This window comes from Brachyhypopomus gauderio, chromosome 17 (genome assembly GCF_052324685.1).
Source record: "Brachyhypopomus gauderio isolate BG-103 chromosome 17, BGAUD_0.2, whole genome shotgun sequence".
NCBI classification, from domain to species: domain Eukaryota; kingdom Metazoa; phylum Chordata; class Actinopteri; order Gymnotiformes; family Hypopomidae; genus Brachyhypopomus; species Brachyhypopomus gauderio.
Genome location: NC_135227.1, coordinates 6,705,431 through 6,719,815, shown reverse-complemented (window position 1 = coordinate 6,719,815; position 14,385 = coordinate 6,705,431). Strand labels below are relative to the sequence as shown.

Genomic DNA, 14,385 nt, shown 5'->3' with positions numbered 1-14,385 from the left:
CAATGATTAGCGCAGTAAAAATAAACAAACAAAAATAACGTCGGGCGCGCTCTCCTATGGCGGACTGTACATCGTTTCCGTTGCGCATGCGCACATGGCGGAAGCGGAATATGGGCGTGTCTTCAATATAGCTGGCGTTAGATCAGCTGTTGTGCCGAGACCGTTAACGGCATTACAGATGGACGAAGTCTCGGATTGGCGTGCAGCATAACAATCAGCTGGGGAAAATAAGTTATTAATTTTTTTACTCAATAACGGAATTGGTGTGAGAAATATGACACTGATTTATTTTTCCGTCTTGGACCTCATCGGAACGACCTCTGGATTAAAGCACCGGTACTGGTCATCCCTGGGGTAGTTCTTTTGTCTTCAGTGTCAGTTTCTGCTTGCCATCAAAATCACACTGTTGCCTTCGTACTAACGTTTCCTGAATGTAGCAAATTATTTTATCTGTGGCGCTTATCGAAGCCTAATTGTCGTATATTTCAAGACTAAGAATAACAGTTGTGCGTGGGGTATTTGTGCTCAGCGACAACCGTGGTTTCCGCATCGATATCATTAACTGTGGGGTCATAATTTCTTAAACTGCCTGCGTTGACTTATCCATGACTTATCCAGCTAACCAGCAATGATTATGCTTAAGAAATGCCAGAGCAACTTATAAGAGATTTAAGTGTTCAAATTAAATGTGTTATAAAATATATCAATATTTTGTTCCTATCATGTGGGACCATATTTAGTGATAGTGTTTAGTCCCTGGCTTGGCTGTGGTTTAAGTAATGTTCCAGTTAATCTCTCTCGGTGTGATATGAACTACCAATGTCAGTCATCTGCTGTGGGAGTATCCATCAATGCACGTCTCCACGGAGGCTGATTGACAAGTCAGGAATTGGCATCTGTTTGAGCCAGCCTTGCTCCAGGACAAGGGTGGCCAAGGTCCAAATGCTTCGGACTAGTCTGAGTCTGGAGGGAGTTGAAGACAGAGATGAGGAGCAGGAGGATGAAGAAGATTTGCGAGACGGCGGGATTCCGTTCATTATAAATCGGGGTGGGCTGCCAGTGAATGAGGAGACATGGGAGAAGATGTGGCGGCATGTGGCCCAGATTCACCCAGATGGAGAGGCAGTGGGGAAGAGGATTCGTGGAGCCACTGACCTGCCCAAGGTGGCCACCTTCATTACATCCCTGTCACCTATTTCACTCCTCATAGAGAATATGGAGATGTGTTTATAAATTATAGTATATACATATATATAGATATGTAGGCATTGACTGGTATACTGAGAAACAAAAGCGCCTCTGACTGGTAAGCAGGTAGAAGGACACTATTTCTTTAGCAAAACTTTAAGCTTACATTTTAACCAGTCCTTTTCATACCTGTGTAATGTGTAAAAAATAAAAAAGCAAATATTTTCTTTTTTTTTAAGGGTAAGCAAAAACAATTAGACCAGATGATATTGATTTGGCCCACATCAACACAGTGGTGCAATGAGTCCAGTATACGATCACATGCAGATCGCACTGGTCAACAGTAGTTGTGCTTCCTGCATAACAGGTTACTTTGTATTCTTGTAAAACAATCATACATTATATGTTTTAGAAGCTTGTAAAAATGTTAAGTGTAATAACTGCCTTATTAACAGCATAATCTATTAATAACAAAAAAATTAGTTGCTCTTATAAACCATGCATGACCAAAAAAAGTTTATAAAAATAGATTCAAATTCAGTGAAAAAATATATAAGGTCCATCTATTTTAATTTGGGAACCAAACATTGTTCATATTTTGTTGCCCAGTGTAATGCGTCTAAATACACACATCCAAGAGAGAAAACTGTGTTTCACCTGTTCTCTAAAGGTAAACTGAGAATCCATAAAGATTCCTCAGCAGATTTTAGTTTTTCCGAAAACTCCAAATGTTCTCACTGGGGTTCAGTGTTGAGAGCAGCAGGAAGTAAGGATGTGTGTCCCATAACACCCAATACATCACATCAATAGAACAGCATTCAGATAACCACAGGGTACTGACATCCATGCACCATGACTGTTGTATAATTTAGATATAGATACATATCTAGAACATATCTAGTGTGTGACATTATACCAGTTAAATACACATTTTTTGAAGCACTGTAATATTGTATTTTGATTACTTTTTAAGTTAGAACTATAAAGAAACATTTAATCAGTTTATTAAGAAGTAATATGAATGGAATCATTAACTCATAAGAAACACATGTAAGGTCCTACATGTGTAGTTTGAAATCCTGCTGATATTTTTACATTTGTTTCAGTATGTGATCTTTTTCATGTATTACATTGCAGTGCAGACTCAAACCCTGAAGAATAATGGAGAGAAAGGAAAAGTAAATAATTAAAATCTGAAATAAAAAGGGTTAGGGAATAATTCATAATTAATGATAATCATTGTTTTTCTCCCCTAGAAAGTCAACATTGACCATGCACTACTGATTTTTTTCAGTATACACAATCTTTCCCTTAAAACTGAAGCCTTCCTCTCAGAAAGGTCCAAAGGTTCTGCGTTTCTGCAGGTTCAATCCCTTCATAATGCTGTCTCTGTGCTTCAGATGAACGTCTCCATTTGATCCCTCACAAGACTTGTAAGGGAGTAATTAAGATTCTGACCATGGATTTTTTCCCCCACCAGATGAGTGGCTATCAGGCCACACATGAAGATATCCTTCAGCTGCGGTTCACGTGACTGCACCAGAGCTAAAGTGATGGCACACTCACTCTGTCTCTAATCCCACAGGTTCCAGTACCGACTGTGCCTACGTATCAGCCAACCACCAGTGTTCCACTTCGCCTGGAAGCCATACAGAAATACATCAGGGATTTGCAGTATCCTTATGCCATTATTTACTGATATTAGAAATGAGTACTGTCCTTGAACCTTTATAATTTACACGATTCGAGACACCTTGTTGAACCAGCAGCTACTTTGTTAGAAATTGAGACATCTTGGCATAAAGGCTGTTTCAGCACTAGCTCGGATTCCTTTGTGCGCTGCAATATGACTGATTGCCATTGCCATCCACTGTGTTATTTTTGGTTTTACACATCGTATTCATTTATTGCTCCAAACTTGTGTCAGGCACAGTGGAATCAGGCCAGAGAGATATAATGGTACACTGTATGTATGAAACATTTACAAATGCTGAGACAGGCAGCGCAAACTGCATTGCTCTTTGTGGGCCATGTGATTGGCTCAAAGCAAAGTTAAAATTTACAATCCTCTCAGCCTTCATGACATTGTTGAGTACAGTGTTTATACAGAACATTTCTATACATGTCACGCCTTTCTTTCTATTTCTTTTTTGAGTATGAGTTTGAGTATGCTTTGTGTACTTTGAGCACCAGAATGATTAATTACTTAACATTGCTAACCAGGTACAATCACACTGGAACCCAGTTTTTTGAGATCAAAAAGAGCAGACCTCTCACAGCGTAGGCCATGATCCCTGACTCACACATTCTGTGCACTTGTACTCCACTGTTTTTGTTTGGTCTTTTAATGATGGTGCCTGAGCGACTCAGTGCAGTGCTCTGTGTTTCTCTGGCCTGCCCATGAGGCTGGACATGGTCTGGCCTCCTTCCTGCTGTTGTTTCTGGGATAAAGAGAAGCAGAAACAGGAAGCAGTAGAGGATGTTTACTGCCTGGAAGATCATATGGCTCAGATGATGACATCAGCTGGAGGAAATTTGATTTCGGTTTCATGCTTCTCCAGATGGCCGTGATTTAGTTGAAATGACACAGTCATTTTTAGTTGAAATTACTTAGTGCCTTACCTAAAAGTAACATAAAACACAGTTCTCTTATTTTTCACAGCTACTTCGTGTTTATTATTTACATTTTCCAGTGGAGCCTTGTTCACCATAAATACATATAATGCTTAAAATGTTTAATACCCTGTTATACCAGTTAATACTCTGTTATACACAATCTCTTCCACAGGTTGATGGACATAGCTAAGGAAATGATCAGAGAATCTCTACCAATCAAATGTTTGGAAGCTGTAATCCTTGGAATGTATCCTTCCATGTGGAGATCATTACATATATTACATACATTCTGTGATTGATTAATAGGAACATTTGAATTTCATTAGTAATGAAATTTAATTAAATCAGTCACAGTCCTTGAGGACCAAATCCCTTGATACCCAGACCAAAACTAACTAGCATGTTAAGACAAGCTGTTAAGACACTGTTATCAAACACCATGTGTGAAACTGATGTAGAAAGCTTTCAAGTAAAGCCTAACATAAAAAAGATAATGTGGTGCAGAGCCGGAGTGGCTAATCGGGAGATTCGGGAGGATTCCCGATGGGCCGGCTCATGTCAATCTCTAGTTTGGGCCGATTGGGAGGGAAAAATAATTTTGGGCCGGATTTGGGCATGAAACTCCCGGGCTGAAAAAGTGTCCCACTCCGGCCCTGATGTGGTGTAACGTGCTAAAAGTGCTTATAATAAATCAGGGGTGTCAGGATTACATTGTTGTAAACACCGACATTTTCACAACATTAGTGACACTTCCATTGTAGAAATGTAAGCATGGCTTCTGTTAGTGAGCTTAAACCCTAAACGATGCCTATAGGATGATGGCTAGGGTGAACGTTCCTTGACCTCGCGTAACACGCCAGTTACCTCACCAACAGCATGCCGTCCGTCGAGCGCTTTCCCATCGGCTTTAAAACCCAGTTCTCAGGGAGCCACTTCCGCCACATCGTGCTGGGCGTCCACAGCGGCGGGCGCTTTGGTGCTCTGGGCATCAGCCGTCGCCAGGACCTGATGTTCAAGTCCCTGGAGTACCGCACGCTGGCCGACCTGCTGCAGGACTTCCAGGCCGCCTACCAGGGTTACTGGCACACGCTGCGCAAGGTGAAGATCGGCCAGTACGTGTCGCACGACCCCCACAGCGTGGAGCAGATCGAGTGGAAACACTCCGTGCTGGACGTGGACAAGCTGACGAAGGAGGAGCTGAGGAAGGAGCTGGAGAGGCACACCCGTGACATGAGGTTAAAGGTCAGCCTGCACGCCCACACTCGGGAACACTTCTGTGGTTCAGTGTTGCTCTGAAGCATCACAAGTTTTGAATTTTGCAATGAGGTGCCTGGTTTTCCAATTTTCAGAATCACGTTTCATTCTGTTTTTTCCTTAGTCTAGTTTGTCTGTATGTTTTGTGTAATTATATATAATTAACTCTTTGATGACTGTTAAACTGTCTACATGAACACAAAAACACGTCCTCTCCCACACTTGCGTCAGGAGCAATGTATAAAGGAAATGGACTCCCTCTCTGTCACACACATATACAGTACATACATATACATACATATATACTATGTGATGCAGCACACTTTTAGACATTTAGTTAATTTCCCATGGAGTGTTTGCTATAAGAGTTTCCCATGAAGTATCTGTTTGAGGGTACAACTGGCTTGGGACTAGTTTTTCAGCCAAAGTGTAAACACTGGCATTTCCAATGTGTGACATGGTGCTGAAGAGTTGGAGTAACTATTTAGTTACAACACAGTGACAAAACAGTCCTCCCTTTTACCAAACATAGTATAACTTCCTTAAGTAGTGTCAGCAAAACCATTACTATCTGTCTTTTAAAATATGTGAACTGTGGGAGAGATGTTATATTTCTTGTTTTCTAAGTAGACACATAAACAGATCCATCAGCCTTTTCTCACAGTGCCTTGCTTGGAACATTCCAGAGATCTTCTCCACTGATGTTGTGTCTATGGTGTAGCATATCCCTTCCTCACCATTGTCTGACCAATCAGTGAGTGTGTCTGACCAGTGAGAGACCACTGTGATAGATCAGGTTTACATACACATGCCTTTCTGTACTCTCACTGAAAACACTGGCCTTGTTAACTGGCATAACTAGCCAGTTCAACTATGTTTATCTTGTGCCTGTCTCTGCTGTACCTATTAATCATAAAACATTTTTTAAAGGAACCTTGCTCCAGAAGCTATTTGTCAATATCGCGATCCACATGTCAGCACTGTGGAACCTGAATACTCATTGATATAAAATAACCTACACAAGATCAAATCTACTTTTATAGCCGATTTATTTGCTTGTGGTAATGGTAGATACACAATGCCTTAAATACAGGTTAACAAGAATATGAATGTTTCCACTATCGTTTTGTCAGTGTGGTGTGATATATGGGTTTTTCCTTAATGATGAAGGTGACCGATGTTTTGCAGATTGGCAAGTCTACGTCCCTTTCTCCCACCAAGGACAGGAGGAGAGATATGGGCTCCCCTCTGCGTAACCCAGGAAGCCCCCTGCGCAGAGCCAACCGCAGCGAGAGGAGGTACTACCCTCTACATTTCAACGTGCATCTCCGTGGGGTGGTTCAAATCACTAGGCAGACACAGTACTATATCAACAGCACTGAGAGAAATCTTTCGGACCAGCCAGAGATGTTTTATTTTTATTTTTTTACACAACATATGTTGATATATTAGATATGTTTGGGGTTTTTGTTTGTTTTATTGGATTATTACTAAAAGAAGAAAGGACTACTGAGACAAAAATGATGATTTTGTCCAGTCACTGATCTGACTCTGTCTTTACAGGCCATCGGGTGAAAAGAAGCCAGCAGAAGCCAAAGGCCCTGTTGATATGAATGGATACCAGATCAGGGTGTGAGCAGCCACACCGTCCTCACACGGAAGAGTCAGGCAGCCAAACCGACGTAACGAGACTGGACACAAAGCTCTGAGGAAATCATTTTAACAGACAGAAATGCGGTTTTAACACTCGTGTCGGAATATAAGCGCAGAAATGTGAAAGTGTGCAAACGTGGCCACACGCACGTCACCTTTAATGAACCAGTCCACCTTGTTTCAAGCACCCATTTTAGCAGACACTCAGCTCAGCTGCGTTGTGTGCGGTCGGCTGCATCAGGGTGTTTGCCTTAAGCTGGCCGACATCTACGACATCAACGGGTCTGGGTTCAGGCTGGTTTGTGATCCACTTCTTGGGTGCCTTTTCTATGACTCATAATCAAGCTACTGTTAGAAAGACTTGCCAAGCTGAGTTGGTTGGCCCTCCCACATCTCTCAATGCCATGAAGGCACGCTTAGTGTACCGAACCCACTACCCCAACACTCTGAAACATGACTTGCTGTTACTTTGACAAACTGATGCTACATCAGACAGTATGTGTATTGCAGATTGTCACATTTTTATTTGGCCTTATCTAGCGCTTGTCTACCTGTGAAACAGCTCAGTCAAGTGTTGCTGGTTTTATAACAGACAGGGTGTTGTATTTTAAGCACTGAAATCAGATGTTGATTCATTTATTTTAATTAATCCCTAACATTTTAACCGTATGCTGTGTACAGACAGAAGGTTTAACGGAAATATGTTTAGCACTACACTGGTGTTGTGATTGTAAACTTTCTATGTTGTTGTAAATATATGGAAACAGCAGCAGTTTGTGCTAAACACGCACAACATCAGGCACGTTTCACAAGGCACTTCACGCAGCACGTGTGAGTTTAGTCACTTAGATCCTCATTTTTTGTAATGACTTGTCACAGTTTCCCTTGCACTTCCTTTTAATCATAGAAGCTTCACCTGTTACTCACAATAACATAATAAATGACACGTTTATTGCTGTCCACGAGACTAGTCCATTCATGGTCATTGTAACTAGTGCTAGGCCAAACATGTCGCAAAAACCAGACCTGAAAAATCTGGGGGAGGATAAAACAAACAGCACGGACACGTTGGCCTTTACTAGTGAATGTGCAACCCAAGCATATAAAAACGTAGCCAGGACAGCAATAGGATGCAGTAGGATGGCCAAACTCATGGGTTTATTACTTCTGTTTTTGTCTGATTGGACCGAACATTTCACAGGGACATTCTAGCAGAGAACGGAGTTGCCTTGTCTCACTAATGAGAAGTACTGTAAGGGCCTGAAGCAGTGCGGGTCTGGTACTTCCATAGAAAAGGCATCTCTGTTGTCCATTACCACAACAGGTAAATTTACATCCTTCAGGAAAAGTAAAATTATGTACAAAATCACATTGCTTCACGTTCGACACTTGAGATTAAAATGAACATTTAACTGTTTTGTGTGTACGGTTTAAATCCACATTATGGATTGCACCATGTCTGAAAGAAAATTTTTAAACTGAAAGTATTTTCATATAGGTGGCCTACTTTATTACTGCCAAAACAAAAGCGTGAACATAATTGTCATACTAGTTAAGAAGCTATACACCAGAAACCAATTCCTAAACTATTACCAGAAAAGCTGTGTCTGTTTACTGAAGATACAAAACTACACCACATCAATCTACCATCCCTATAAGGCAGGAGAAACTTCCAGAAAGCTACTGACTCATCTCCATTTGAACATTTATATCTGTACCTTAACACTCCAGAGGATTTGTGGAACTCTTATAAACTCATTTTGCTGATAGCCACAATCCCCCCCCCCCCCACCCCCCTGTACAGCCCGCACACACAGCCATGCGTAATCCCGTAATCCCACACCGTTCGCAAACCGCCTGAAACAGGCTCCTTCAGCAGTCCCAGACAGATTCCGCACCTCCGCCCCTCCTTGTCGGGTCAGATGAATCATTCATTTGTGCAGCTCTTCTGACTAAACACAGGTCACCACATACTCCCATGTGACAGACCAACTCTAAAGACATGATACATTCTCAATCATCATCTCCATTTGAACATTTGTATCTGTATTCATACAGTCTGACAACCCCAGAGGATGCAAAGTCATGAGGAAATGTACCCTAACAAGATTAAGACGTTGTGTTTGACTAGATTATAAAACACACAAACCCATCATTTTGTGTTCTGAAATCACTGTTCTCTTTTCCATTATACCCAACATTGAAGGGAAAAGATGGATAAAAACACAACCACTCTACACATCCCAGTTTGGGCTACGCAAACATGCTCATCTGATAGAACAGCAAAATAAGATTTATTGGCAAGTTGTTTAATCTTTTCTTCCACTGAAAGAATAGTGAGCCGCTCAAAACAAAAGCAGTGTCAACAATAAATAATAATAAAAATAAAAAAAACCTACATTCCAGACATAAAATCTGGCATGAAATTTCTCAGAGCTCCCTTCTAAATCATCCAACACCCTCAACACTACACTGAGCATCTAAATGCCCAAATCCTAGCTCAACTCAGGATTTAAAACCAACTCCAAATCAACAACTTAGATAGTGAGTATTAAAAAAAAATCTGACTAAAAACGTCCTTTTGAAGCTTCACCAGTCAAAGCAGGAAAGGTTTAAAATGATAGCCTTTATATTTCACCAAAATCTTTGCTTGGGGAGAAACATATTTTAGCATCATTCCATTTTCACAGTCAACTTGCCTTTGACTGAATACACCTACGTTCTTTAAGACAAAGACACGTCTTAAGGCCTCACAGAAGAACCATTTCTGAGCTCCGTTTGGGCTGCAACACGGTGCTAGATGTGATTACAGTGGCCCACTTGCTGCCTTGGTAAACTGGCACCATTTGTGGACTTCCTGATGTGCCACACAGACTGGACCTTTGAGTGGTCAGCAGAGCTGAAACTTGGCCAACAGGCTGAGGTGGTCGGAGGGGAACATCTCATTTGGAAGTCCACTGAGTGACCACAGGTCCACTTCGGACAGCAGGGCAAGACGGCCAAGCAGCTTCAGACCCTTCTCCATGCCTGGGTGCAACACATACATCTGTATAAGGAGGTCTACATCCACACACAGTGACACCACCACCACCACCACATTACCCCTCACATTAAACAAATGTCCTGCCGATTACCTTCATGGTCCCCAGAGCCCACCCTTCGTGGGGAGTAGAAGATGTAGTCGACCATAGCTCCGCCCTCAGAGTGCAGCGTGGTGACGGCACAGCGACCTGTGTCCGCTAGGTTGGGGCTGTACACAGAGCTCAGGTTTAACTCATGAGATATGGTGTTCCTGAACCTGTAAAATGATAAAAATAAAGCCATGTACACTTCAACAGAACCACGGCTTTGTGCTGCAGCACATTACATGACACGGAGAAAGCAGAGTAAACAGGGCGAGGCTCACCTGTAAGCACACGGCTGCTTCTCTTCAGGATCTGGAAGGACGAGAACACAAAAGGACGCTTCACAAACGAGCATCAGTCACATTTACCTATAACTACACAATAAAAGTCCCAAGCTTGTGGCCTCGTGAATTTACATGGTTAGTTGTCAAGAGTTCATACATTATTATGGTGTGAACCTTGTCCCTTGTAATTTATGCTTTCATGTTAGGGGGGGACTAAAAGGAGCTTCAATTTCAGGAAAAAGGAGTCAGCAGCGCATCACGGAACAGGATTTAGCCCCGCCTTGATGGTGGAATGACAGCATGCAGAGCCAGTCAGAGCCGACATGTTCAGCTCAATAGTAAAACTGCACCGAGCTCCAGATGTCACTGCACAACTTAAATGGGCATTTGGGGTGAAAACTGTAATGTGGCGTTAGGTTCAGATTTAGATACTTGGCGTGTTGTCGGTGACTCCTGGTATGAGCTCCAGATCTTGGGGGCGAACACACGCAGCCTGACAGTAGCGCAACTGCCACAGGAAGTCATGGCTGTACTGGAGCTTCTCTGAAGGGAGATTAAACATACCCTCACTCTCAGACACAAGAGCAGAGCCCTCAAATAGACACCACACTGACCACAGAAATGCACACTCATCGAGTTCAAAAATAGCCAAGTGCAATTCTCTTCTTGAGCCTAGGAACTGCTGCCTTTTTTTGTATTCGTGCTAACTGTAAAGTTCATGCTTTAAAAAAAAAAAAAAAAAGATCTATACAAGAATAACTCAGATCAAAATGTAGCATCAGGTTACAAGGCAAAACACAAAACGAAACCATCAGAAAAAGTCCTGACAAACACTAACTGTTATGTGGATATGTTTGGTATAAGGAAACACAAGGATGCACACACCACCTCACACAGACATACAAGCATAAAGACAGACACCCACCAACCTGATGCTTTTGGGTGAGAGTCACAGACAGCGGAGTACTGGCAGCTGTCGCTAATCCCCAGACTGCTGGGCCACAGTGGGGCATACAGCCTCCTGTGATGGACTTTGTATGACAAGTCCTCCTGTCCAGATACCTGCAATATATATTTACACATCCAATTCCAACTCGGGTTATGGCTTAAATCATGAGAAATCCCTATAGCTAGTCTTATATAAAAGACTGAATAAAAAGGCCTCTGAGGAAACCAAAATATGGGCGTACAGCTTAACACACACCATCCAGGCTGGGAGTCCATGATAGTAGAGCTGGCCAGTGACGATCAGCTGGTACAGTGGCATGTTGGGTATGGAGTTCAAGTCGCCGCACAGAATGACCTCACACTCACGCCCATTGACCTTGCACTTCTTGACCACGCTGTCGACCTCTGCCAGCATCATGGCCAGCTGGGCCAGTTTCACGTCACCCCTCCTGGGGTTGAACAGCAGGTGCGTGTTGGCCACACAGATGGGGCTGAAGTCCAGGGCCCGGCCGCACTGCACGATGGGCTGGAGGAGCAGCACGATGCCCACGTTGTCCCGGTCCAGCAGCTCGCAGTCGTGGCGCCGGAACTCGAGCAGGCTGACGGACAGCTGCACAAACCGCTCGCCGCGGTAACACACCGCACAGCCGTCCGTTTTGGTGCCCGTGCGGCGCTTGTAAATGCAGTTGTAGCCTGGCGGTTAAACGGACAGTCACCTCGGACACAAGACTGCAAGGTCAGATCTGGTGTACCAAGATCTGATTGAATAAAAGGTGCTATTAAAGGAAACAAATGTTGGAAAAGGTTTCCTACCCATCTCAATTAGGGCCGGATGAATCTGCTCCAGGAAGTGATTCTCTTGGACCTCTTGAAGACAAATTATCTGTGTGTGTGTGTAAAAAATACCCAAAACCACAACATGAGGAATTAAGTAAACATTTGAGTAATATGTAGATGAGTTTACCCCATACATGAAATGGCCTTAGTGCCATGGTTCAGTTCAATTTTACACTCCAGAACATCCTGCTGGTGTAGTTCTGGGGGAAGAGTCGCCGAGATCGAACTCACATCAGGCTCCCAGGTCTGGAGCTCCTTAAGGATGTTGGGGAACCGGCTGTCCCACGCTAGCACGTCCTCTGAACAGTGACCGTACAGCTCAGAGTTAGCCTCCAGAAGGTCCTGGGCCAGGATGTTGTAGGTCATAACACTGAAGTCAAACGTAGAACAGTAATTTTCACATGATGCTTGAGTTGCTGGAGAGAGATGTGATGCATTACTGAGGTCCTCCCAAAGCCTCCACATCACTGAGGAAGAAAATACAATGGGGAGATTAAATCACCACTGCTAAACTCTATAAAAACACTGAAATAGATTTGAGAAATACTCATTACCAATGAACTAAATTTAACAGCCAATATTCTGCAAAACAAAAGTTATGTCAAACTAATACACACTGCAGCACATCTGTTCATGCAAAAAAATTACAGCAAGTGATCACCAATATTGGCAGGTAACCAGAAAAGTTCTAACAAGAAAACTTGCACCTAAAATGGAATAAGCTTTCGTTTCAAGGTGTAAATGAAGACGAGAGAGAGACATACCTTGAAAATTGTTAGTCTCTTGAAATGCAGGATAGTAACTCATGGCAGGAAACTGTACTGATGGACAGTGTACGGTCTCGGACAGACCAATACCAACTGGGAAATGCCAACCAGTGGGAGCAGACGGGAGCTGTGGAATACAGTGTGCGGCCTGCGTATGGTTGTCCTCAAGCAACGCGCTCAGATCAAATACACGGCTATCTGTGCTCTCTTGGCCTTCACTTCTGGAGTCTTGGTTCATCTCAAATCCACACGGTTTCTGAGGATGGTCGTTACTGTCTACCATCGCCTCTGCTGGCAGTGTTGGCTGGGAAACTGCTTCCCTTGTTATCTTGCCTTCATCAGTCTTAGTTTCCTCATGATAATAAAATCCACTTTCACTTCCAGTCTGCTTACTGGCCCATTCTATTGTAGATAACATTTCCCTCTCTACCATGGAAGCCACTTCCATTTCCGCACACGAGATCCCATGGTCTTCCTCTCCTGATGGGACACCTACTGCCTTTCTTGCTTCAGGTTGATCACCGTGCTCCTTCTCCATTACTGAAGAGGCCTTCTTCTGTTTGAAACGTTCTGTGTCGGCTACATTCGCGTGAAGACCCAGCGTCGGGTCTTCGAGAAGCTCCCCTTGCTCCATTTCCACCTTGCCTACCACGTCCCTGATATCCACGAGAGAACTGCTCTTCAGTGGATCCAAAGTGGCCGTCTCGTCGTGGGTAGGCTCAGGGCTCTCTGGAGATTGACTCTCAGTACTGGGCCACGGGTCCAACAAGGCGATCTGCTGCTCGTTAAGCCTTCTGAAAGGGGCTCCGGCACCATCCCACACTTCTTTGCCATTAATGAACGCAGGATAACTCTTACACCACAACTCTGTACAATACAGAAATGTTGAGCTAGGTTTATCTAGCTCCAAAAATACTTAAAATATGACTTTCAAACATTTAAGTCAAGACTGTGAATTTTAGATTTGTTTGTTTTTACTGCAGAATAGAATTTATGGCTTTATTAGATTACTTTAGGGGTCTGTAAATATTATATCAAAGAAACGGCTAGCTAGATTATTTGATACACCATACACCTCACAGAGAGAGGCAAACACGCCATTAGTTCCTGGTTTCATTTACTATCCTTACTGAAACAAACTATACTAACCATCTTGCACTACCTGTATGTGGTAAATGATGGTTTAGACTTAGTCAAATGTATTCTGCATGATTGGCTAGCCAGCTAGCTAGCTACACAGGCTTCAGAGACAGAGACACACTGCTCTTGTTGACAACAGGACATGCAACATGTATTCCCTGCAAAAGCGAGGACATACAGTCACACGGCGGAAGGATCAGGCGCAGGCGGCACATCGGCCGCACTAGTCGCACTTATCCAACACATCCACAATCACACCACACAGCTAGCTAGCTGGCTAACAACTTTGGTAGGCTAATGATGCAATAACGGCACAACGCAGATTTAACACAAGTCAAATAAAAACAAGCAAACGCGACCGTGGTTGCACCTTACCCGAGACTTTGGTGATGAGTTTTGTGAGGGGGTATAGTCCATAATATATAAGAGTCCCAATCATGGCTCAAGTGTCCGCCCTGCGCATTCTCACGGAGCAGCAAAATAACTTTATTCGTCTCTCCGCGCCTGGAAGCGTCAAGTGAAGCGCTCGTTCTGTCGCAGGGGAAAATGAACCGATGTAGTGTTCGCAAATGA

At 43.2% G+C, this 14,385-nt stretch overlaps 2 protein-coding genes across 2 annotated transcripts; one reads left to right on the top strand and one right to left on the bottom strand.

The window, feature by feature from the left end:
- Positions 1-126: 126 nt before the first annotated feature.
- vash1 (vasohibin 1) lies at positions 127-6,760 on the top strand. The gene is made up of 7 exons (XM_076977896.1): positions 127-1,164; positions 2,774-2,862; positions 3,412-3,468; positions 3,977-4,051; positions 4,665-5,046; positions 6,247-6,356; positions 6,622-6,760. The coding sequence occupies exons 1-7, from the start codon at positions 820-822 to the stop codon at positions 6,692-6,694; spliced, it is 1,131 nt and encodes a 376-aa protein (XP_076834011.1). The 5' UTR covers positions 127-819; the 3' UTR covers positions 6,695-6,760.
- Positions 5,692-14,372, bottom strand: angel1 (angel homolog 1 (Drosophila)). The gene is made up of 10 exons (XM_076977895.1): positions 14,188-14,372; positions 12,670-13,539; positions 12,137-12,372; positions 11,882-11,951; positions 11,325-11,761; positions 11,050-11,182; positions 10,553-10,663; positions 10,118-10,148; positions 9,846-10,009; positions 5,692-9,738 (listed from the first exon to the last, which is right to left on the bottom strand). The coding sequence occupies exons 1-10, from the start codon at positions 14,249-14,251 to the stop codon at positions 9,602-9,604; spliced, it is 2,253 nt and encodes a 750-aa protein (XP_076834010.1). The 5' UTR covers positions 14,252-14,372; the 3' UTR covers positions 5,692-9,601.
- Positions 14,373-14,385: the final 13 nt, after the last annotated feature.

What these genes read in the sequence shown, in the direction of transcription:
- vash1 (XM_076977896.1), top strand. Translation starts at nt 820, where the DNA reads ATGTCAGTCATCTGCTGTGGGAGTATCCATCAATGCACGTCTCCACGG. An exon ending in GAGCCACTGACCTGCCCAAG is followed by an intron (nt 1,165 to 2,773) that starts GTGGCCACCTTC and finishes CTAATCCCACAG; the next exon opens with GTTCCAGTACCGACTGTGCC. An exon ending in GAAGCTGTAATCCTTGGAAT is followed by an intron (nt 4,052 to 4,664) that starts GTATCCTTCCAT and finishes GTAACACGCCAG; the next exon opens with TTACCTCACCAACAGCATGC.
- angel1 (XM_076977895.1), bottom strand. Translation starts at nt 14,251, where the DNA reads ATGATTGGGACTCTTATATATTATGGACTATACCCCCTCACAAAACTC. An exon ending in AGAGACTAACAATTTTCAAG is followed by an intron (nt 12,373 to 12,669) that starts GTATGTCTCTCT and finishes TTTCTTCCTCAG; the next exon opens with TGATGTGGAGGCTTTGGGAG. An exon ending in TCCAGACCTGGGAGCCTGAT is followed by an intron (nt 11,952 to 12,136) that starts GTGAGTTCGATC and finishes ACACACACACAG; the next exon opens with ATAATTTGTCTTCAAGAGGT.